Source organism: Crinia signifera, chromosome 1 (genome assembly GCF_055691185.1).
Source record: "Crinia signifera chromosome 1, ASM5569118v1, whole genome shotgun sequence".
Classification (NCBI taxonomy): domain Eukaryota; kingdom Metazoa; phylum Chordata; class Amphibia; order Anura; family Myobatrachidae; genus Crinia; species Crinia signifera.
In genome coordinates, this window is record NC_139217.1 from 464,908,714 (window position 1) to 464,934,435 (window position 25,722).

General features: G+C 48.5%; 1 protein-coding gene across 1 annotated transcript in view; it reads left to right on the forward strand.

Moving 5' to 3' along the window:
* Positions 1 to 346: 346 nt before the first annotated feature.
* Positions 347 to 25,722, forward strand: part of EPG5 (ectopic P-granules 5 autophagy tethering factor) — a 99,500-nt gene continuing 74,124 nt past the window's right edge. Inside the window, exons 1-6 of the mRNA XM_083155341.1 lie at positions 347 to 508; positions 11,517 to 12,419; positions 19,664 to 19,907; positions 20,202 to 20,338; positions 25,226 to 25,333; positions 25,428 to 25,501. Of these exons, the coding sequence (XP_083011467.1) occupies positions 455 to 508; positions 11,517 to 12,419; positions 19,664 to 19,907; positions 20,202 to 20,338; positions 25,226 to 25,333; positions 25,428 to 25,501 (1,520 nt within the window). The 5' untranslated portion in view covers positions 347 to 454. The remainder of the gene's footprint in view (positions 509 to 11,516; positions 12,420 to 19,663; positions 19,908 to 20,201; positions 20,339 to 25,225; positions 25,334 to 25,427; positions 25,502 to 25,722) is intronic.

Below are 25,722 nucleotides of genomic sequence, written 5' to 3' on the forward strand. Positions count from 1 at the left end.
ATGTACGTGTCATGCTATACAGCTATGTATGTACAGACATGTATGTGGCATGTTAGGTGTACAGCCATGTACGTTGCATGTTTCAGCTATGTATGTAAACAGATGTATGTGTCATGCTATAAAAAGCTATTTATGTACAGCGTACAGCCATGTATGTGTAGCATGTTAAGTGTACAGCCATGTATGTGGCATGCTACAGCTATGTATAGCCATGACATAAGCCCTCCAGCAGCCAATCCTCCGTCTGCTGCGGATCTGATGCCAGCAGCGGGCAGCTGCGCCTGTCACATACATTGTCCCTCCCCGCCGCCCGTACTTCGGGATGACGTCACCCAGCGCCGTGTGATTGGCCGCAGCTCCTCGTCATGTGATCACCCGCTGCCCCAGCGCTCGGGGTTATTATGTCCGTGTGTACGGACTCGGGCTCATCCGCAGACACACTCACAGCAGTGGCATGGCCGAGGCGGTGCGGCCCCGCAAGGCGAAGAGCAGACCCAAGCATGACAAGGTACTGCCATAGACGGGGGGCGCCAGGACCCCGCACCCAACCCTGCCGCGCCCTCCGGTCCTATATACCTGCATAGGGGCGGGCCTGACCTGTGACCCGCCCACCTCCCCTTCATCAGATTCTGGCCACGCCCACCCTCTGGTGGTCTCTGTGTAACCCCTTCACTGCCATGAGTGTATATTACCCCTCCACCTCTCACCTGAGTGTGTGAGACCCCCTCAGCTGCCCCATACATTGTATTCTATACACCATGGTCAGTGTGTGAGACCCCCCTCAGCTGCCCCATACATTATATCATGTACACCATGGTCAGTGTGTGACACCACCTCAGCTGCCCCATACATTATATTCTATACACCATGGTCAGTGTGTGAGACCCCCCCTCAGCTACCCCATACATTATATTCTATACACCATGGTCAGTGTGTGAGACCCCCCTCAGCTGCCCCATACATTATATCATATATACACCATGGTCAGTGTGTGAGACCCCCCTCAGCTGCCCCATACATTATATCATATACACCCTGGCCAGTGTGTGAGACCCCCTCAGCTGCCCCATACATTGTATTCTATACACCATGGTCAGTGTGTGAGACCCCCCTCAGCTACCCCATACATTATATTCTATACACCATGGTCAGTGTGTGAGACCCCCCTCAGCTGCCCCATACATTATATCATGTACACCATGGTCAGTGTGTGAGACCCCCTCAGCTGCCCCATACATTGTATCATATACACCCTGGTCAGTGTGTGAGACCTCCCTCAGCTACCCCATACATTATATTCTATACACCATGGTCAGTGTGTGAGACCCCCCCTCAGCTGCCCCATACATTATATCATGTACACCATGGTCAGTGTGTGAGACCTCCCTCAGCTACCCCATACATTATATTCTATACACCATGGTCAGTGTGTGAGACCCCCCTCAGCTGCCCCATACATTATATTCTATACACCATGGTCAGTGTGTGAGACCCCCCCTCAGCTGCCCCATACATTATATTCTATACACCATGGTCAGTGTGTGAGACCCCCCTCAGCTGCCCCATACATTATATTCTATACACCATGGTCAGTGTGTGAGACCCCCTCAGCTACCCCATACATTATAGTCTATACACCATGGTCAGTGTGTGAGACCCCCCTCAGCTGCCCCATACATTATATCATGTACACCATGGTCAGTGTGTGAGACCCCCCTCAGCTGCCCCATACATTATATTCTATACACCATGGTCAGTGTGTGAGACCACCCTCAGCTGCCCCATACATTATATTCTATACACCATGGTCAGTGTGTGAGACCCCCCTCAGCTGCCCCATACATTGTATCATATATATACCATGGTCAGTGTGTGAGACCCCCCTCAGCTGCCCCATATATTATATTATATTATATACACCATGGTCAGTGTGTAAGATCCCCCTCAGCTGCCCCATACATTATATCATATACACCATGGTCAGTGTGTGAGACCCCCTCAGCTGCCCCATACATTATATCATATACACCATGGTCAGTGTGTGAGACCCCCCTCAGCTGCCCCCTACATTATATTCTATACACCATGGTCAGTGTGTGAGACCCCCCTCAGCTGCCCCATACATTGTATCATATATGCACCATGGTCAGTGTGTGAGACCCCCCCTCAGCTGCCCCATACATTATATTCTATACACCATGGTCAGTGTGTGAGACCCCCCCTCAGCTGCCCCATACATTATATTCTATACACCATGGTCAGTGTGTGAGACCCCCCTCAGCTGCCCCATACATTATATTCTATACACCATGGTCAGTGTGTGAGACCCCCCTCAGCTGCCCCATACATTGTATCATATATACACCATGGTCAGTGTGTGAGACCCCCTCAGCTGCCCATACATTGTATCATATACACCCTGGCCAGTGTGTGAGACCCTCTCAGCTGCCCCATACATTGTATCATATATACACCATGGCCAGTGTGTGAGACCCCCCTCAGCTACCATATATAATATTAGGGGAGCTAAGATGCTTGGGTACTTGTTTCCTAGCAGGGCGCCCAGAATTCTTACGTACGCAAACGTAGTGAAATCGCATCGCATGGTACGTTTTTACCATGCAATGTGTGCGATGCGATATTTGATTGTACAAGCACTCATGCCATGAGATGTGATGAGTGCTTACAATGAGATGTGATGGGTGCTTACAATGAGATGTGATGTGATGTGTGGATACTATGTGATGAGTGCTTACAATGAGATGTGATGGGTGCTTACAATGAGATGTGATGGGTGCTTACAATGAGATGTGATGTGATGAGTGCTTACAATGAGATGTGATGGGTGCTTACAATGAGATGTGATGTGATGTGTGGATACTATGTGATGAGTGCTTACAATGAGATGTGATGGGTGCTTACAATGAGATGTGATGTGATGTGTGGATAGTATGTGATGGGTGCTTACAATTGTAAGCACCTGCACCTATGCCATTGTTTAGCGTCAACCCCAGTATCCACACCACCCCGAAGCGTGGCGAGCGCAGCGGAACGCGTTCTCTGACCTTTTCATACCCCCACTATCCACGTCGGCGTGGAGTTTATTTCTAGATAGTGTGGCGAGTGCAGTGAGCCCGAAGCGTGGTGAGCGCAGCGTACCCCGCGAGGGGGTATGAAAAGGTCGGAGGACGCTTCGGGGTGGCGTGGATCCTGGGGTTGACTCTAAACAATGGCGTAGGTGCAGGTGCTTACAATTGTAAGCACCCATAACATCACATACTATGCACACATCACATCACATAGCAAGACATAGCATCACATCTCATTGTAAGCACCCATCACATCTCATTGTAAGCACTCATCACATCTCATGGCATTGCATTTGGTGCCATGTGGTCCTATGCAATATTTCATTGTGTAAGCACTCCTGTGCAGTTAACATGGACATCGCACACATCGCACATCACTATAGATGGTACGCGATGCGATGCGATGCGATTTTCCTACGCAGAATAGCACACTAAGCTATTTGCTTAGTGGGCGCCCTGCTAGGAAACAAGTACCGATGCTTGTACTATCAGTATTTACCAGACTGTGTGTCACAGCGCTGATTGGCCACAAAATGAAACAATATTAGCAGTGCAGTGTAAACAATGTGACAATATCCGAGAGATCCTGTGTGAGCCGTTCTGTCACTCTCCTTAGTTGTTACTGTGTATTCCCACAAGTTGTGGTGTGTGTCAGTCGTGTCCTCTCTTTCCTCTCCATACGTGACACGTGTCTCTGCGGGCTATTCTGAATCGCTGTGGAAAATTGACCTCAACTTGCTTCTAAATGGGCATTCTTTGTGGGCAACGGGGCATTGGCATGTAGGGTGGGCGCATCGTGGGCATGGTCTGCTCATAGGAGAGCCTACACAGGGATCCGGCCTGGTCAGGCAGACCTTTTACACCAAGGATAATGGTGCAACTGCCTGGTGATATTGGTGACATTGGATGCACATGGGTGTGGAACGGTGTGTGTGTGTGCGCACGCATCTTCTCCCCCAGCTCTGCATGTATTGTGTGGACAAGCCTACATGTATGGTGCATGTGTTTCGGTGTCCTCTGTCGCTGTGACACGTGTAGCCGGCTATGTGGGTAATGAAGGACTGCATGTGACATCCCTGACACAGACACCCAGCTACCTGTGTCATCATCGCCTTCCCGGCTTGTCACTGTGGAGTCATTACACGCGCATGTGAAGAATTTATTTACAGCCGAGGGCATGACAGTACCTGTAATTAGCAGGAGCCTGTATTAATGAGCCAGCTGCAACACTTTGGAATATTCAGTATATTGTTGTAAACCATTATCTCATGTTGAAATATTATTATTATTATTATCCTGTATTTATATGGCGCCACAAGGGATCCGCAGTGCCCAAATAGAGTACTTAGACTATATATATAATTACACATCTCATATAGCGTTGGCCATACACAATGTTTCTTCATAACATATTAACTTCCGTTCTGCACCTGATAGTTGTACCCAGACATCTGTTTATAGATCTCCGCACATTGGTGCCGGTTCAGACCCATTTGGTCGGGTCCAAATTCTGCCCCTTCCATTTTCGGTGTCTGCGCATGCTACTGAGGGGATTCATGCCTCGGGGGGGGGGGGATGATTATAGATCTCTCTTAAGGAGCGGCGGTACATGATTTGAATGATTGGTCGTTCTGATTAATTGGGAGCTCCCACATTGCACGCCAAATTGTTCCGTGTGTATGCACATTAAGCTTCCGTTGCAGTTTTGCTAAAAAAAAAAATCAGAACTGCAGCCGCTTTCTCTGGCAGGCTGGGGGCGGCCCATGATGGGATTGGAGTGTAATTGTGGTCGTATTGCAGAAATGCGACCACTTGTGATACGATTACATCTCTAAAGCTGGGTACACATCTATACAATCCCTGTTTTCTTGTGACCGTTCGACCGACCATAGACGCGACGGACCGTCCACAAACAACAGCCGATACGCGTGTACACACCTGTACAATTTTGCTTGCAACGTCCGATGTACTCCCTTCCAAACAGTCGCAAGAAAAAGATTGTACCAATCAGAACCTAAACAAAAGTCGGGGTACGCCTCTACAGTCAGCCGTCAATGGACAGATACGGCAAATTGCTATAAAGACAGGGGAAAGCGTCTACAGTCAGCCGGCAGGGTAGTCTCGTACCCCGTCTTTATAGCAGTTTGCCATATCTGTCCATAGTCACCCTGCCGGCTGACTGTAGACGCTTTCCCCATCTTTATAGCAGCCGGCAGGGTGACTATGGACAGATACGGCGACCTGCTATAAAGATGGGGTGCATGTATATTATGATTATTTATTTAAATATACATGGGGAGAGGTGAACGCTTCTTGTGCTGGTCATGCAGGAGAGGTCATGCAGCTATGGAAGGCCCACATGGGTGTTCCAGCTTTGCCAGTATAGTCGCAAGAACGGCAGCATATCGATAAAACGAGCGTACACACTGCACTGTTGTTCCGACATGGGCCCGTCCTCTCGGATCAAAATTAAACAGCAAAGAACCTTCGACCAACCGAGTATGGACGAACAAGTTTTTGGCAGTTTATCGATCGTACAGAGGGAGTCGGGACAGCGTACACACCTATATAATCGAACGGCCCGACGATTGTATATATGTGTACCCAGCTTAAGGTAGCCCCCCCCACCCAACCTGGCTGTGAAGACAGATGGAAGGCTGCCATACAGACTAGCCTGCGTTGTGCAGACTGCATCAGCTAACACCTTCACTGCCGCCCCCCCCCCCCCCCACTAACAAACAACATGTGATCGCATCCTTCCGGGGTGTGATGGCAGTTTCGAACATGCACCCTACTGACACTGCGCGTGCACAGAAGTGCGAAAGTCTCCTGATAGCAAGTTTCAGATCATCAGTAGGAGGGTAGGCTGGGACTTGTAGTTTCACAACAACTGGAGAGGCATCCCCTCTCTCCCATCTGGCAGCCTAGCGTCCCCTCCCTCCTACCGTCAGCCTAGCGTCCCCTCCCTCCTACCGGCAGCCTGGCGTCCCCTCCCTCCTACCGGCAGCCTGGCGTCCCCTCCCTCCTACCGTCAGCCTAGCGTCCCCTCCCTCCTACCGTCAGCCTAGCGTCCCCTCCCTCCTACCGTCAGCCTAGCGTCCCCTCCCTCCTACCGTCAGCCTGGCGTCCCCTCCCTCCTACCGTCAGCCTGGCGTCCCCTCCCTCCTAACAGCTCAAAGTCATCCATGTGTATGGGCTTTAATAATGTGGGGTGTGAGCTTAAGTCTCCTGATAGCAAGTTTCAGATCATCAGTAGGAGGGTAGGCTGGGACTTGTAGTTTCACAACAACTGGAGAGGCATCCCCTCTCTCCCATCTGGCAGCCTAGCGTCCCCTCCCTCCTACCGTCAGCCTAGCGTCCCCTCCCTCCTACCGGCAGCCTGGCGTCCCCTCCCTCCTACCGGCAGCCTGGCGTCCCCTCCCTCCTACCGGCAGCCTGGCGTCCCCTCCCTCCTACCGTCAGCCTAGCGTCCCCTCCCTCCTACCGTCAGCCTAGCGTCCCCTCCCTCCTACCGTCAGCCTAGCGTCCCCTCCCTCCTACCGTCAGCCTAGCGTCCCCTCCCTCCTACCGTCAGCCTGGCATCCCCTCCCTCCTACCGTCAGCCTGGCGTCCCCTCCCTCCTAACAGCTCAAAGTCATCCATGTGTATGGGCTTTAATAATGTGGGGTGTGAGCTTACACTTTACTTACACCTGGAATTCATCTAGAACAATTGCTGCTGTTTTTTTAGCTCGACCTAGCACGAAACGTGGCGGGCTCCCACATGCATCTTTGTCTCTGCTTCTTCAGAGCGCAAATGTGGCCCTCTGTGAATGAGCCCCAGGGTGATCTGAATAAGGGCCTTAGGGTGCCCACACACTAGAAATATCTCTGATCCTAAGATTTCCCTTGAGCTCCCCGTCAATCCTGGACAAAGGTTTTGTGCAAAAAGTACATTGTGAAATAGGATTATGTTAAGATTTCCGAAAAATTACATCCACTTAGGTGTTACTCCCTGAAGTAGGTGTGCCCCATCTTCGCTCCACTACACACATTGCTCACCCTGTTGACTGCACAATGCCCCCCCCCCCTGCCGATGGTCCCTTCTCTGATCGCTTGGGAGCCCCAATACCCGAGCAGTGGAGCGCCCGAATGCACCTGAATACTCAAACGTCCGAACAGCCCGACTCCTAAATACCGGAGCGCACCTGACAGTCTGAATACCTTAGCACCCGAACATCCCCAAGCGCCTCAACTTACAAACTCGACCGCACGAGCACCTGAATATCCTTGGGCCCGAATGCCCCAACTCCGTCCCAAATACCCGAGCACCCGAGTCCCACATAATCTTTAGCTGCATCTTCTGATCTTCCCTGCAGCAGAGCCCCCCCCCCCCCCCAGTGCTGGAATCCCCCGCATTTGCAGCAGAACATAGGAGAAATCATTTATGCTCGCTGACCATCGAATGATTACTGCAGCCTTCGGTCTAAAAAGTAATTCCATACTTTATAGGTGGCCGCTAATCTCCGAATTCAGGGCGGGCGCTGTTGTCATGTGACATCAGCCGCCCGTTCCGAGCAGGCATCGACCCGCCTGCGTTCCCAGGGGAACATCCAGCGTTTTTTTGGGGGATCCCCGATGCTGCCCCCTCCCCTCCCCTGACAGTGCAAGCGTGATACTCGCACATACGCATATTCGCGCATGCGCAGACTAATTCGTCCCATCCGAATCAGACCCAAAGTATCAACCAGCTCCTGACTGTAATTTTTCAAACCCAGCCTGTATCATGGCAGTTAGGAGTTGACTGGCTGCTACTTTATCTCCACGTTTTAGTACATAGACCCCTTTGTATGCTTAGCTGAGTACAGATAGTTCTTGTTATTGAACGTTTTGGCTCCTCTCCTGAGTCTGACTACATGACCCATGGTTAATTTATAACTTAACAATTTAAAAAAAATAAAAACCTAATTATAGCAGGATATAATTATAATATAATAAGCTATCCGCAATGCACAGCTATTGGCCGGGACACCATCTCTAGCCATTTATTTGTCAGACGTCTCCTGCGTTAATGCTTTGGGAGTTCTTTAGTTGTTTTTTTACTTCTGTAGTTTCTGTTACACCCACGTGAGCTTTTAGAGCCAATCGGGAGCCTGTTTTGAAAGCCAGGTTGTTCCTCCCGTGTGATGATGTCACAGGGTGATTCGCCGGGCAGCACTGAGCATGCTCCTGCCAGTACCTGGGCTGTCCACTCTCTCATGAATATTCATGGGTGCCCAGCTGTTGACTTTTTGCAAACATGTAAAACCTTCATAGGTGCAACACAGTGTAAATATACCCAATAGTTATCTACCGTCTGTTATAGTGCAGCTTGTAATACATAAACATTATTCAATAATGTAAACTAATATTTCTGTTTAGAAAGAATGAGACGGAACTTGGGTCCTGATTTGGAGGGTTAAGTAAATTCAATAGGCAATGTCGCTGGGCCCCGCAGTGTGATTTCACAGGCCATCCTGAGTAACCCCAGGGTTATGCTGGGTACACAGTAGGTCAGGCATGGCCAAACTGTGGCCCTCCAGCTGTTGTGAAACGACTCCACGCCGTTTAATTTTTATTAAATACCGCACACTTTCATGTCTAAAAATCGCACATTATCATTACAAAAAATGGCACGAAATATCATGCAAATTCTGACTTGAAAATGTGCGCCCTATTACATTTGCAATTTCATCAAAAGATGCGCGGTTAGACATGCGATATAGCATGATTTTAAAACATGCCTAAAAATTGCACCCTATTACATTACATTTTGCCCATGAAGTTAAACTAATTGAATGTTCGGGGAAGATAATGTGAGTTATCGTCCAACTACTTTTTTAGGGACATAAATGTTGCTTCTTTCTAACCCAATTCACTGGATAAAAATGCATTAAAATGTTTAAGGTTAGAGGTTTTTACGGGAAAACAGTATTCAGTGTTTAATTATATGGTATTGCAGGGCATGCTAAACCTTGTAGTTCCACAGCCACTTGAGAAGTAATGTACTATAACCTCTGCACATTTTGCTCAGTGCTGTTGCTGAAGGCTCCAGGTCTCATGTCAGTCAGCAGCTCACAGTATTTCCTAAGTGGCATGTGCAGATCAGCAGATAAACCCTTAGTGCCTCACAGACTGCAAGCAGCTTCCGCTTCCAGAAATCAGCGTGTTTACCATCTGTATTTCCTTGTACTACGGAGCCATTTCATAGACCAGACCAAAATGTGAGCCATGTAGGACGACTAGGCAATCTTAATGTTCCAGCAAATTAAGAGCCCCAAATCATCATGGTGTTGGGCAAACTGCTCTTCCCACTATATAACTCTCAGTCTGTGGCTTCCTGCTGCCCCCATTCCCCTCCTCACATCATGTCACTGCCCCTGTCACATGCAGCCCTGTCCTCACTGACACATCACTCATCTCCTGATATACTCTGTGCTGCTGGGGACCCTGCTCCTCCCACTATATAACTCTCCGTCTGTGGCTTCCTGCTGCCCCCATTCCCCTCCTCACATCATGTCACTGCCCCAGTCACATGCAGCCCTGTCCTCACTGACACATCACTCATCTCCTGATATACTCTGTGCTGCTGGGGACCCTGCTCCTCCCACTATATAACTCTCAGTCTGTGACTTCCTGCTGCCTCCATTCCCTTCCTCACATCATGTCACTGCCCCTGTCACATGCAGCCCTGTCCTCACTGACACGTCACTCATCTCCTGATATACTCTGTGCTGCTGGGGACCCTGCTCCTCCCACTATATAACTCTCAGTCTGTGACTTCCTGCTGCCTCCATTCCCTTCCTCACATCATGTCACTGCCCCTGTCACATGCAGCCCTGTCCTCACTGACACGTCACTCATCTCCTGATATACTCTGTGCTGCTGGGGACCCTGCTCCTCCCACTATATAACTCTCAGTCTGTGACTTCCTGCTGCCTCCATTCCCCTCCTCACATCATGTCACTGCCCCTGTCACATGCAGCCTTGTCCTCACTGACACATCACTCATCTCCTGATATACTCTGTGCTGCTGGGGACCCTGCTCCTCCCACTATATAACTCTCAGTCTGTGGCTTCCTGCTGCTTCCATTCCCCTCACATCATGTCACTGCCCCTGTCACATGCAGTCCAGGAAACACACTATGCACTTGCAGATATGGAAACTAGACAGATATATGAAGTGCCATCTGCTTTTTAAATAGAGAAGTAAATGAAGCATCAATCATCACATATCATATCAGAAAAACAGAGGTCTGTACCCCTGGGGTGGATCCATTCTCTCCTGCCCACAATTGCTGCTTCCTACATAGCAGCACAGCACATGTGCATCACATTAGGCAGGGAGAGAGCAGATACTACTGCTGGAATGCTATCCCTGCCCGATGTCCCCCGTTTATCTGAGGCTCCTGGGCTTTTTCGGTCACCTGCATCGGGAGGGGGACCCCATGTCTTTATCAGGAGTTTAAAAGTGCCTATTCCGTATAAAAATAATCTCCGATGGCCGTCCTACGCCCATTGACTGACATTATACATGCATCGGATCTTCTTCACTGTCTTCGTTACAGCTAAATAAAATCAAAGACCAATTTGTTACGCTGTAATTATGGTGCTTTTATCGTCACCATGGGAACTGCTTCTAGCAACTGAAAACAGAGATTTTCCCCACAGCGTTTAATTCCTAATTCACTTACACAGAGACTGGTTTATCCAATTGCGACCACCAAATCCTCAAAATCGGGGTTTCTCTCTTTGAATATCTAGATGGTAACGACAATTACACTTCTGTACCGGAAAAGGGGGATTAGGATCTTCATGGTTAATTGCCAATAATTTATGTATTCGTCGCTATTTATATAGTGCTAGAAGAGTATACACTAGTAGATATATCTACAGATATACAGATATATCTATGTTCTCCATTACAAGCTGCCCGATCCTTCAGGACTGACATCACAACTGGGCGAGCGTATATGCAAGCGGGTGTACGGGTGGATCGCCCATACACACACAGCATCATGCGCCGATATATTGGCCATCAGCCGTGTTACATCGCCAACACATCTATGTCGGTGAACGTTTTCGTTCACCAACATATCGCCGTCACACACTGACCGATGGTCCGGTGAAATATATGGGCCGTTCAAATGATCATCGATAGCGTGTTATCAGCCACGGACAGAAATACTAAGATAGAATCGTACACTGACGTTCTGTGAGCCAGGACAGTAGGAGGTAGGTCTGGAATATGTGTGTATGGAAAACTCTATGTCAACGATGATCTTTTAAAAAAATCATCACATTAAGTTTAAATGGGCTTTATAGATTTTACTGATGATCCTTATTGTGCACCACCACACACACATATCTGCTTTATCCGGATCTAACCATGTTCTTTATATCTTGTCAGACCAAGAAGAAGCAGCACATTTTGGGGGATTCAAGAACAGAAAAGACTCTAGTGTTAGAGGAAGAGAACGATGTTGTTACAGTGTTGGAACCGGAGCCATCGCCTCCAAAGCCGAAGACGGACCACGGACCCCCTGATAATTTCATAGAAATACAGTTAAATGATGATGCCCTGGATAGCAGCGTCCGATTAAGCAGCCTTTCTGTGGCGGACCCCTCCTCCATAAATGATGAAGCCTCTAAGGGGTCAAATGCCGAGGATAACGATGGGACTACAAAGCTGGGGCCCATTGACCATCAGGTTTTGGAAGCCCCAAGAGAAGAACTGGACGTAAGTGTTGGATGTGCAGCTCAGAAGGGAGCTGTGCCCTCCGTAAAGAGTATTTGTGATGATCTAACAAGCTCTTCCCTGGACAAGTGCCCCGTAGAGGTATGCGACGTACGGCCTGCAGTCCTCTCTCTCAAGGAACTGGACACAGCCAACCCTCAGCATTTGGTGGAAGCCAAAGAGATCCTCCGTCTACCCAAGGTGAAGCCCTTGTACCCAGAGCTGCCGGTGCAGATCCTGGACCACATGAGAGATGTAGCCACCATTAAACCTCTGGTGGCCAGTGAGCGGCTCTATCCTGAGCTTCCGATACAACCCAGGCCCATCCCCTTCACCAGGGAGCAGCTGAAAATCTTTGAGCCCACTTCCTGGCTGGAGAACGTGGACTCTTTCACCGAGGAGTTTGAGAGGGTCGCCCACCAGGACCGGCATGAGTTCCACGAGCTTCTCATGAACTACGGCCGGTGCAGGAAGCAGCTTCTACTGGCGGAGGCCAAGCTCCAGATCATGACCTCTGACTGGAAGAATATCAAAAGCAAAGTCTGGGATTTCAAGGAAGAGCACATGACCGTGCAGGTAACTGACCCGGCATTCACTAAGTGATGTTAATTTATAACCGAGATGGCACACTAAGCAGAATAAGGTAAAGGGGCAGATGTATTAATCCTGGTGATAAAGTGGAAGGTGATAAAGAGGCAGCCAATCAGCTCCGAACTGTCGGGTTTCAGGCCGGGTTTGAAAAATAACAGGAGCTGATTGGTTGCAGCGTAACACCTTTCACTTTAGCACTTCACCAGTTCTTTGCAGTCAATGGTTAAAGAGAAGCAGGAGCCGTTACCTTATACACGCTGGACAAAGACTATAAGGTAACTATATAGGAGAACTATTCACTGAAAGTGGTATCTGATTGGATAGTTGCTACTCCAATCCAGTCAGGTGACTGTTTCAGTGCAGACCCTTCATTAACACCTTGTATCTCACCTGGCAGGAGGCATTTTCATAAGGCAGTCTCTCCTGCTTCTACTCAAGTGGTTATTGTAAGGTGAGGGGTCTGTAAGGGTATATCCACATATTCTACCATTTGGTGTGTATGGGGTGCGGTTATGTACAAGAACTAGTGTTTCCTTTTTGCTTCTTTTGCACAGCGCCGCGCCGAGACCTACCTAATTTTTAAGCTTCTAAATGCGCCCTTCCCTTTTGTGTGCGCCCCTGCAGCTCCCACATGCCTATGAGACTGAGGAGGGGGCCTGCACCATGCCTTAAAAAAATCCTAGAGTGACCACTGCAAGAACAACATATACTTGCGTTCCTTGGTAATACTTCTGGTAGAAAGCTGGCACCTCTGTGCCATGGCGAGCCTCTCCTGGCTGGCCAATGCCATGGTCAGTCTGCAGGGTATTGCCCAATGGAACCAGGATAATGTAGGTGGGTACAGCATGTACATTGATAGTGTGGATTCCAGTAATTACTCACCGCATAGTAAATACACAGGAGGAATCAGGTTCTTGGCTGCTCGCCGTATGTTGTACACACGGCTGATACAATAAGTGGTGATGGTTTGCTGAAGGTGTGCAGGCTTAGGAGACTCTTCCCTGTGTACCCAGGCTTAGGTTACTAAGCTCTGTGGTCATGTATAAAGGTTCCCAGGGAGCCTTCATCACAGACAGAGGGAGATACAAAGCAGCAGGTAGAGGTATGTCACAGAGCCACTGATCACCTGTAGGCTGCGGCTGTCCATTCTGCTCTGTCCCCCCCTCCCCCAACTTAATCCAGGCCTGGCAGTGATCATGGCTTGGACTTGATCATAGGGATGACTGACCCTGACTGTGCCGGATGTGTGGATCAGCCGGCCCCTAATATAACGGTCTAAGTGTCTCCTTCCTACAAACGTCAGTAATGTCAGATTAATTCCAGCTGCGGTCAGTATGGTGGGTATAGATGGATACTGAAGTACTGTCGCAGAAAGCTGGATAATTGCCAAAACACGTATACGTTGGGGGATTTCCCATACGGGCAGTGCGGACGGTGTAATGGTTAGCATTACTTCCTTACAGCGCTGACGTCATGAGATTGATTCCCATGAGGATTTAATAATAATAGTTATAGGGGTAAATTTACTAATACTGTTTTTCCACACAAATCCCGGGATTTTGGTGGATCCTCTTCCATGGTCGCCCATTCCACCGCTCTATTTTTATCCAGGTTTCCCAGGAAAGTAGGGCAGCAGGGGGGGCATTGGCAAGAGGTCAGTGGTGGTGGGCGTGCACCGGCAGGGTGGGCGGGCTGATCAACAACGAGTGGGTGGGCAGCGGTAAATACCTGAGTAAGAGCCGTTTCCTGAGGTTAAGCCACTAAAAACCCTGCTTAATTCCTGGGTAGTGACCCGGGACTTTTACCCAGTCACCATTTCCACTGACAAAAATTCCAGGTCGGTGCGCGTTCACGTGCGAAAACCCGTTTTTTTTAAGTCAGTGGAAAAGCGGTATAAGATGGGAGTTCTAGGTTACATGAGATGTAGCTATGGACAACCAATCGGAACAAATATTTATTTAGCACCTTCTGGAAAATAATAGATAGAATAGAATAGAATAGAATAGAATCAACTTTATTGGCCATGTGTGCTTGCGCACACTAGGAATTTTTTGTGGATTACAGTGCAGCATCAAGCAGAGATGAAAAGGGGGGAGGGAGACATTACATATATTACATAAAGACATTACAAGCATTTAATTTCTAGCTACGACTATGGTGGTCAGGTCGCCAAGTAGGGACACGTTGTTTGGCTGTTGATATTGGGATTGCATTCGCTTTGGTTGGATTGTTCAGGTGATGGACGGCTAACGGAAAGAAGCTTCTTGCTGATCTTGACGTTTTGACGGGGATGGACCTGAACCGTCTTCTGGATGGTAGGATGTCGAACAGGTTGTGACCGGGATGCAGCTTGTCGTTTGCAATCTTCTCAGCACGTTTCCTTACCCTCTTCTCAGCACGTTTCCTTACCCTGGATGAGAACAGATCCCTTATCGGGGGGAGGTCGGTCCCTATGATCCTTTCCGCAGTCTTCACTACCCTCTGCAGTTTTTGTTTGTCGTTCTCGCTTGCGCCACCGTACCAGATTGTGATCGAGGAACATAAGACAGACTCCACGATGGCGGTGTAAAATACGCACAGCAGCTCCTTTGGGATGTTGAATTTCCTGAGTTGCCTCAGGTAGAACAGGCGCTGTTGGGCCTTTTTGATGTTTGTGGTTATGTTTAATCCCCATCTTAGGTCACTGGACATGGTTGTCCCTAGGAATTTGAAGGAATCAACCCGCGACACCACTGCGTTGGCTATTGTTAGCGGGGCTAGTGCATTTGTTTTTTTCCTGAAGTCGACCACCATCTCAACTGTTTTGGTGGGGTTTAGATTGAGGTTGTTGCTGCTGCACCACTGTGTCAGCTTCTCCACTGCATGCCTGTACGCGGTCTCGTCACTATCCTTGATTAGGCCGATGATAGTGGTGTCATCTGCGAATTTGATGATTTTCACTGACTGCTCAGCTGAGGTGCAGTCATTCGTGTAGAGAGAGAAGAGCAGAGGGGAGAGGACGCATCCTTGGGGGGCTCCAGTACTGATTGTTCGTGTGCTGGACGAGAAGGCGCCGGCTTTGACCACCTGTTCCCTTGCTGTTAGAAAGTCCACTATCCATGAGCATGTTGATCCTGGGACTCCTAAGGAGAGGAGTTTTGGCTGCAGGATGCTGGGAACGATAGTATTAAATGCTGAGCTGAAGTCCACGAATAGGACTCTTGCATAGGTGCCTTGGTGGTCGAGGTGTTGTAAAATATGGTGCAGCCCGAGGTTGACCGCATCCTCTACACTTCTGTTCGCCCGGTAGGCAAACTGCATGGGGTCAAGGTGAGAGTTTGTCACTTCTTTCAGGTGCTTCAGTACTAGTCTTTCAAATGCTTTCATGGCCACTGAGGTTAGTGCAATTGGCCTGAAGTCATTTAGGTCCTTCGTGGGTGTTTTCTTAGGGACCGGGATGATGATAGAGCGTTTGAAGCAGGCAGGAACCTTGCACAAGTCCAGGGAGGAGTTGAATATCGTTGTGAAGATGGGGGCGAGCTGAGCTGCACAGGTCCTAAGGCTGGATGGCGACACACCATCCGGTCCTGCAGCCTTCTTAGGTTTTATTCTTTTGAGTACTGCTTCTACCTCGCCTTGGTCCAAGTGGAGGGCCTGGGTGTGGTGGTCTTTGGGATGGAGTGGGGGAGGTACGGCCTGCTCAAATCTGCAGTAGAACTTGTTCAGGTCTTCTGCAAGTTCATGGCTGGTTTCAGACTGTGTTTGGGCTTTCTTGTAATTTGTTATGTTTTGCATGCCCTTCCATACTGCCGCAGGGTCCTTTGCTGTGAGGTTGTGTGTCAGCTTGTTTGTATATTCCCTTTTTGCAAGTTTGATACCCCGAGTCAAGGAGTTCCTGGCTTCTTTGTACTGTGTCCTGTCCCCGCTGCTGTATGCCACCTCCTTGGCTCGGCGGAGTTTCCTGAGCTGGCTACCGAACCATGGCTTGTTGTTGTTAAAGGATCGGATTTGCTTGGTTGGTACACATAAGTCCTCGCAGAAGCTGATGTAGGATGTCACTGCATCCGCTAGTTCATCTATGTCAGAGGCAGAGGCTTTGAACACCATCCAGTCAGTGCAGTCGAAGCAGGCCTGAAGCTTTGTTTTTGCCTCGATTGACCAGTTTTTGACAGACTTGGTAACAGGCTTAGCAGACTTTAGCTTCTGGATATATGTCGGAAGAAGGTGGACTATGCAGTGGTCGGAGAGACCCAGTGCTGCATGGGGTATGGATCGGTATGCAGACTTTATGGTGGTGTAGCAGTGGTCTAGCGTTCGCCCCTCTCTTGTGTGGCATGTGACCTGCTGGGTGTATTTTGGGAGCTCCTGGCTCAGGTTGGCACAGTTGAAGTCACCAAGCACAATGAGCAGCGAGTCTGGGTGTCTAAGTTCGGTGTCCGTTATCAGAGTGGCCAGCTGAAGTTGGGCTTCTGTTGGTCTTGGTTGTGGGGGGATGTATACTCCTACTAGGATAATAGAGGCAATTTCCCGAGGGGAGTAGAAAGGTTTGCATTTGATGGTAAGAGTCTCTAGTTGGGGGCTGCATGACTTGCCCAGGGACTTTATGTCTGTGCACCACCTGTCGTTAATGTACAGACAGATGCCCCCTCCTTTGGATTTGCCCGAGAGCTCTTTGTCGCGGTCGGCCCTGAAGAGGCTGAAGCCTGACAGAGTCACTGAAGATTCAGCAATATGGTCTTCCAGCCAGGTTTCTGTGAAGCATAGGATGGAGGATCTTGCAGTGGCCGACCTTGCATCTTGTATTAGCAGAGACAGCTCATCCATCTTGTTCGCAAGAGATCTCGTGTTTGATAGCATGATTGCTGGGAGGGCAGATCTATGGCCTCTGCGTTTCCACCTGACAGCGACTCCGGCCCGGCAGCCCCTATTGCGGTTACTGCACCATTCGACCATGCCAGACTTCCCTGCTGGCAACAACTTTGCTGCATCCTTTCTGCACAGGGCAGCAAGGGCAGTGTGGACTGTGAGGGCTGCCGATCTGCCCACCTCCCGCTCCGTCAGGCCCATACGGGTGGTCTGCTCCAGGGGTGAGCTCCATTTCAGAAGGGCTTCTCTGCTGTGCTTCGTCACCACACTTGGCGGGGTCACCACACTCGAGGGGGTGGAGAATGAGGACAAGGACAGGGGGAGACAAGGGGAGACATATAGTTTGGTTGAGCTGCACAGCTCCAAGGCAGCCTTCTGCGGCGCCATATTTGTGGTATCCAGTATGTTGAAAACACTTTTGCTCAAGTCTATGTAGCTCCAGGTTATTGCTATATTAGGTTGTTTCTTTCTTGTACAAAGATGTATTTTGGACAGTTATTCATTAAATAAACTACAAGTAACTTTCCTTTTCAGTTGCTGATTTAGTGATTTAGTCACACAAGTTATTTGGGAACAAAGCAGGCTTCTGGAGAGGTGTTACAAGACAATCCCAATAAAGGTGTGAAATCCCAGCGTGAGGCTTTTGAAGTGTATGTTCTTTGTAGAGATAACCAGTCTCTTGGGAATAAACTGGGCCCTGTGTGATTGTGAAATCCAGGGGCTGGGGGTATTTTATTTCAGATTCTTTTTAAGGGAAAGGATCAGAGTTCGTTTCTGAACAGAGAAACATATGTAACTGGACGGAAAGCATAGGTAACTGATGTCAATGGGGTTGTTGCTATGGGCAATCAATCAAATTCTATCTGAAATTGAACTTCCGCCTTAGTAAATTTACCCCATAGTAAATACATTTTCATTGTGCTATAAAGAGGGTTTTAATTCTATCAGTCCATAGTGTAGGTTACCACTTATATTCTGACACGTGTGTGTTTTTGAGTGTGGAATGAGAACTTTGCAAACATGGGAAAGACCTCTTTGAGTTAGGCATGGTAACCACTGTTCCACTGAGCCATGTCACATCTTACGTTCCTGTGTTAGAGGGTGACGCTGTAGCTTTAATTCATTGTAAGTCTTTGTCTCAAGTCCTCCTGTGAATATTGCACAGGTGAAGTTTATACTAAATTAATAGTATCCCCCCCCCCAAACTAGTGTTCCCTCTATGCATATGTACATTACTGGTCGGCATGAGCTGCATTTTCTGCACGGTCCAGTTATAGTGTCCAATAGGTGTGAATTGCGTACAGTTCTGCGGTTTGGCATGTGTGCGCCCTCCCTCTCTCTGAGCGAAATCCCGCTAGATATAAGTAATACATATGCTGCACAGACTGGCCTAGTATTACAGTCTCTGCTAATCCCTAACTACAACAGTGACTGCTTAGTGCCTGGATGTTAGGTAGATTACTGCATTGTCAGCACATTCCTCCGGCACAGGCTGGCACTTGTGCTGGTTCCCCTGCCAGGCACAGAGACAGGATCCCGTCTGGTCACGCGGATCACCATCTGGTGACATCCAAGCCTGGGGATCCGAGGATTGCCAGGAGGATGTCACCACCGTTGGTGTCGGTGCAAATGAACACTCTTGTTGTGTGAACACAAGGACACCCACCATCTAAATGCACAAGAACTTGGACAGGTAGATCATGCAGCAGTAACCAAGATAGACTTTATTAGGATGAATTAACAGGACCACTCTACCTTCACAGCAATCCATCCTTCACTAACTAGAGCTGCATTGTAGATTGAGAGGGAGTATGTACCCTAAAATGACCCAGCCTGCAACTTCTAGCCAGATCCCGGGTGATAACAGAGAGCAATCCCTGGCCAGGCACAGTATATGTAAATGTCAGGTCAGACCCCTGAGGTTCTGGCAATCTGTGGGGGCATTTGCAGGTGTAATCCCCTGTACAGGAGAAGTTGCCCATGACAGCCAATGAGCATCTACCTATCATTTTATAGAATGTACTTGATAAATAATTCCTCAAAGCTCATTGGTTGGCGCTACTTCTCCACTGCTTGATACATTGAACTCTTATTTTTACCTGGACAAAGCAGAAAGGTAATAACAATGGCTTCCAGACAATTGCAGTATGTGGAGGAAATAATAATGATAACATATTTTGGGGAAATGTTTATGGGCTGAGCCGTGAAGTGATATTAGACGGAGATAGCCAAAGTATCAACCAACCAGCTCCTAACAGTCAATTTTCAAACACATGGCAGTTGGGAGCTGCTGCCTTATCACTGTGCAAGGCTTCGTACATCTGGTCTTATGTCTGTTCTAGCTAGTGCGATCTCCCTGTGACTTGTGCTCTTCCTCCTTCTAGGGGCTGTGCGATGATCAAGCCAAGGTGGTCGGCTATCACCACTACCAGACGGCGGAAGTCAACGCCTCGGCATTGGGAGACCTGAAGCGGCTCTTCGAGCTGAAGTCGGACCACTTGCACCAGACGTTCGCGCTGCACTCCTACACCTCCGTGCTGTCCCGCCTGCAGGTGGAGTCGTACATGTACGAGCTGCTGAACAACTCTCCGTTCCTCAGATCTGTGGCTGTCTACCACCCGGACCATGGTAAGCCGATTCCTCTGCCCTGCGCAACACGTGAATCGCGATTATTTTACCTCTTGCATCAACCCTTCGAGTGCCATCATCTCTGTGAGCGATGTTCAAAATATCAGCTTAAAATGCCGGCGTCGCTCCCATTTGTTATATAAATTCAAATAAAAAATGTGTAAAATAATAATGATTCTATTTCCTATATAAGGTCATTATGATGAATAAAAATGTTTGCTTGGCGATTTTTTTTTTTTTTTTTAAATTTTTTTTACACCTATTTTGACAAATATACCCTGTTGGTTCCTGCAGCGCCGCAGAAGCTGGAAGGGTCTCACGCCGATCTGATCCTGCTAAAGGAATGTATCAGCGTTCTGTTCAGCTTCATCCGGAGAGTCATTGAGGACGCCCAGTTCCAGAATGATATCCTGGCGTGGTTACAGAAGCTGGTAAGTGCTGTGCCCGGTCTACCATCTACCATCTAATATAAAAAAAATGGTCGGAGTGCACCTGCGTCATTTTTAGGTCAGATCTCCTTAATGGGATTTGGAGGTAAGGAACAAGAGAGACCATGCAATGCACCATATCCCCACCTGTGATCTGACTAGCGAAGTTGTTTTCCAAATACACAAGAGGGATGGAAATCGCGTCCATCTTAGTCTTAGTGCTGTGAGGCAGCAATTCCAGGATGCAGTTAAAATCCCGACGGGATGCTGGCTGCCTGAATCCCGGCGCTGGGGTCCTGACTGCCGCCAGAATATGGCCCTGGAAATCCAACATGGATTGCTATGCTGATGCCGGAATCATGATCGCAAGTGTGCGATCGCAGCATTATTCCGGGGGTGGTGGGGGGTTATGTTAAGGCACTTAGTGTAAGGGGGGGGGGGGGGCTTAGTGTTAAGGTTGGGAAGTAAACTGGGAGGGTTAGGGTTATGCTGCGGGGTGGGGGGTCAGGCTTAGGCGGTGGGGTAGGAGTGGGGTGGCCAATCCCATGATTGGTGGGATCCTGGGATTTGGCTCTAAAATTGGCAGAATTTCAATCTCAGGATTGGAGTTTCCAATCCTGGGATTTTGGGATTAGGCCGCACCACTGCCGCCCGCTACGGCTGCTGTATAAGAATAAAAAAGAATTGTTCCTGCGCTGGCTGCTTCCAAATAATTGTATCAGACGTTTCTCAAAAATTGAACAATTTATTAAAAAACATTCACATAATAAATTTTCACATAAATAATAAAATCACACTGATTCTAAATTGTCTAGGAGTCCTTTGTTGAAGGTATTAGCTCACTGGGATAGCGATATTGCTAGTACTAGCTGAGAATGATAAAGTGCTATAAGGTTTATATTACCATCCTGGTCGGTCTGGAAGATATTTGTATACCAGAGTTGGGATCACAGTCCTGAATAGGGCCCTGTGGCGGGCGGGGGGTATGTCACTCCCCTCAGGTGGTAATGTCCTTTGGAGACTGGGATTAGGGATCATGCAGATATCCCAAAAGCTGGAACTCCAGTTATTTCCAGGGAGGACTTCTGAAGATGGTAGATGACTGTGTCCCTTTAAGCAGCAAGATTTCAAATGACCAAATTTAGGATGTGTCCCATTCAGGGGAATATGGGGTCTCAGGCACCAGGTCTCAGCAGCACAAGGGGGTGTATTAGCAAGGCTCAACGCGTTTCCCCGGATGTGACCTCCGGCTTCTTCAGGAGCGAGTATATCAGTGTGAGTTCTCAGCTCACTATTTATACCTAAGGACTAATTGTCCATAACATGCACCTGAGTGTGATAACCATATAAAACTTTAAATAACATGAGAAACGTCTTTAATTATATATAAAAAAAACTTTTTGTATTGAGATGGAGGCAGTCATATGTATATAAATAACTTATTTATAGAAATAAACAATTTTTTATTTTTATTTCTTACTTCTTGTTTATTTCTATAAATAAGTTATTTATATACATATGACTGCCTCCATCTCAATACAAAAAGTTTTTTTTATATATAATTAAAGACGTTTCTCATGTTATTTAAAGTTTTATATGGTTATCACACTCAGGTGCATGTTATGGACAATTAGTCCTTAGGTATAAATAGTGAGCTGAGAACTCACACTGATATACTCGCTCCTGAAGAAGCCGGAGGTCACATCCGGGGAAACGCGTTGAGCCTTGCTAATACACCCCCTTGTGCTGCTGAGACCTGGTGCCTGAGACCCCATATTCCCCTGAATGGGACACATCCTAAATTTGGTCATTTGAAATCTTGCTGCTTAAAGGGACACAGTCATCTACCATCTTCAGAAGTCCTCCCTGGAAATAACTGGAGTTCCAGCTTTTGGGATATCTGCATGATCCCTAATCCCAGTCTCCAAAGGACATTACCACCTGAGGGGAGTGACATACCCCCCGCCCGCCACAGGGCCCTATTCAGGACTGTGATCCCAACTCTGGTATACAAATATCGGTACTTGTGTATTTTGGCGGCGCCCACGATGAGGATCGCGTCCATCGTGTGTGAAAAATCGCGTCCATCGCGTCGCGTCGTGTGCATTAACATGGCACACGACGCGATGGACGCGATTTCTCCATAGGCTTCAATGTTAAAATATTTAAACATTGAAATCGTGTCGGTCGCATCGGTCTTGTGCCATTATAATGGCACAAGATAAGATGGACTTGATAAAGTCCATTTTACATGGAATAAAATGGGAAATGGGCCAATATGGCCCATTTCTCATTGTATATGTCCCCGTCATGTCCAAATATAACTGCCCCCCCATTGTGAGCGGCACCCCAGTATTGACGTCAACCCGAAGCGTGGCGAGCGCAGCGAGCCCGCGAGGGGCGGCGGTGCGCGTCCTCCGACCTTTTCATACCCCTACTATCCACGTCGGCGTGGAGTTGAGAATAGAATAGTGTGGCGAGCGCAGCGAGGGGACGCGGACACCTGTGAAGCCCGCGTGGGGACGCGGATACCTGTGAAGGTATCCGCGTCCCCTCGCGGGGCGCGCTGCGCTCGCCACGCTTCGGGCTCGGTGGCTCGCTGCGCTCGCCACACTATTCTATTCTCAACTCCACGCCAACGTGGATAGTAGGGGTATGAAAAGGTCGTAGGACGCGTACCGCCGCCCCTCGCGGGCTCGCTACGCTCGCCACGCTTCGGGTTGGCGTCAATACTGGGGTGCCGCTGACAATGGGGGGCATTTATATTTGGACATGACGGGGCCATATACAATGAGAAATGGGCCATATTGGCCCATTTCCCATTGTTTTCTATGTTAGATGGACTTTATCAACTACATTTGATCTTGTGCCATTATAATGGCACAAGTCCGACGCGACCAACAGCATTTCCGACGCGACCAACAACATTTCAATGTTAAAAATATTTTAACATTGAAGCCTATGGAGAAATCGCGTCGGTCGCGTCGTGTGCCTTAACTTTAAGGCACACGACGCGACGCGATGGACCCGATTTCTCCATCGGGTTCAATGTTAAAAATATTTTAACATTGAAGCCTATGGAGAAATCGCGTCCATCGCGTCGCGTCGTGTGCCTTAAAGTTAAGGCACACGATGCCCGCGACGGGCGCCGCCAAAATACACAAGTACCCAAATATCTTCCAGACCGACCAGGATGGTAATATAAACCTTATAGCACTTTATCATTCTCAGCTAGTACTAGCAATATCGCTATCCCAGTGAGCTAATACCTTCAACAAAGGACTCCTAGACAATTTAGAATCAGTGTGATTTTATTATTTATGTGAAAATTTATTATGTGAATGTTTTTTAATAAATTGTTCAATTTTTGAGAAACGTCTGATACAATTATTTGGAAGCAGCCAGCGCAGGCACAATTCTTTTTTATTCTTATACTGCATCTTTAGGGCCTGACCGCCCTGTGCCAGCCGCTGTTGATTTGCGCACCACACATTTTTTTCCATTCCGCTACGGCTGCTGCCTGCCCATTTAAGGAAATTTGTGGGGCGGCCGGTTTGTGGGGCAGGGGTGTTTTTTTGTTTTGTTTGTTTTGTTACTAGGGAGGTCATTCCCGCCATTTCTGGGATTGTGCATATTTCCAGAATTCCCAAAATTCCGGAATTGTAAACAATACCCCGGGATTGGCATCCCTAGGTAGGAGGGTTAGGCACTAATGGAAAGGGTTAAAGGAGGGGGTGGGTTAAGCTGCACTCAGTGAGTAGACGGAGAGGGTTAGGGTACTTACGGCGTTCCTGTTGGGATCCTTCGTATCGGGATGCCAGGGTCAGACTTTAGATCACCAGGTTCCAGGTCCGTGTATGTATCCCACCATTCTATAGCCTTAAAATTGCTGTATATTGCTTCATATTGCAGACTTGCCTTTGATGATGTTTTAACATATTTCACCACTTTTAAACTCATTTAAATATGCTAATGATGCTGCATGCTGGGTCTGGTATCCGATCAGTTACATATCTTCTGCTAGACGACCCTGTAAGAAAGCGTGTGTGTATTCATCAGCGTGAGGGCCTCAGGGATTAGCACATGGCTGTCGGATAAGGACGAGCCGGCAGTTCGTGGCTTACCCCTCCTGACTTGCTTATGTCAGGCCGTAGAGATACAGGAGACCTGGCGTTACCATAGTAACATCTCCGCGTGACGGGGCATAAGAACCCCTTGACCTGTCTTTTCTGTATCTCATCTGTGCACTCGGAGTCCCATCAGCCCCTTGTGTCCATCTCCACCCGTGTGCTCTGTGTTCAGGAAACCTCATCCCCCCCCCCCCCCCAGGGGAGGAGACTTCTGTCTTGTGTTGTACTTATTTCTGTACTATCATCGTTACTGTCTTTACTGCATTATATACTGTAAACCATTGTTACCTCTTAGATCATACAATGTGTCATTTATGGCCGATTTCATTGTGCACGTGGCACTATTCTCGGACGGAGGTCACAGATATAATTTATTTGCAAAGCGATTGTAGGTTGTGCACCATTTGTGGTAATAGGGAGAGGTGATTAAAGCGCAGAATAGGTGCCACCGCTTTTGGTGCCGGCAATGGCTTCAGCATCTTACTTCCCTGCGGACATGATTTGTGACCATTGGGTCAGTAATGGCATCTTTGTACACAGCTGCTGGGATTCGCGAAACCGCCAGCGCCTCCATAGGGCTGCGGCTAGTATCTGATTACACATTCTCAGCGGCATTACCCTAAATACCTGACCTGACCAGGCCCAACGCTGTCATGTTTGTCCAGTGTCTACCTACAGCCTTGTTGCTCACCACTGCTGCGATACAGTATATGTTATAACCCCTCTGACCCCCAGTCCTGCGGCTGCTGCTGTTCCCTAGGTGTCTGTTCTGTTGAAAGTGGGATGTCTGGGAGACCACCTCTTCCTCCTGAATCACATCCTGCGCTGTCCGGCTGGTATCAGTAAATGGGCCATTCCGTTTGTCCAGGTAAGTTGAGGATACTGACTGCGGACGTGGTTGGCGGCAGGGTGTGTGTATATATCGGCGAGTGCATGAAATGGAGTTCTGTTGTGTTTTCTAGGTGCGAGTCCTCCACAACCCAGCCGGAGTCTTTCACTTCATGCAGCAGCTGGCCGTCCTCATGTGTCCTGTCAGGTGGGGCAGCGCCTAGGACTTGTGTCATGTGTCCTGTCATGTGTCCTGTCAGGTGGGGCAGCGCCTAGGATTTGTGTCGTGTCCTCTCAGGCGGGGCAGCGCCTAGGATTTGTGTCATGTGTCCTGTCAGGTGGGGCAGCGCTTAGGATTTGTGTCATGTGTCCTGTCAGGCGGGGCAGCGCCTAGGATTTGTGTCATGTGTCCTGTCAGGTGGGACAGCA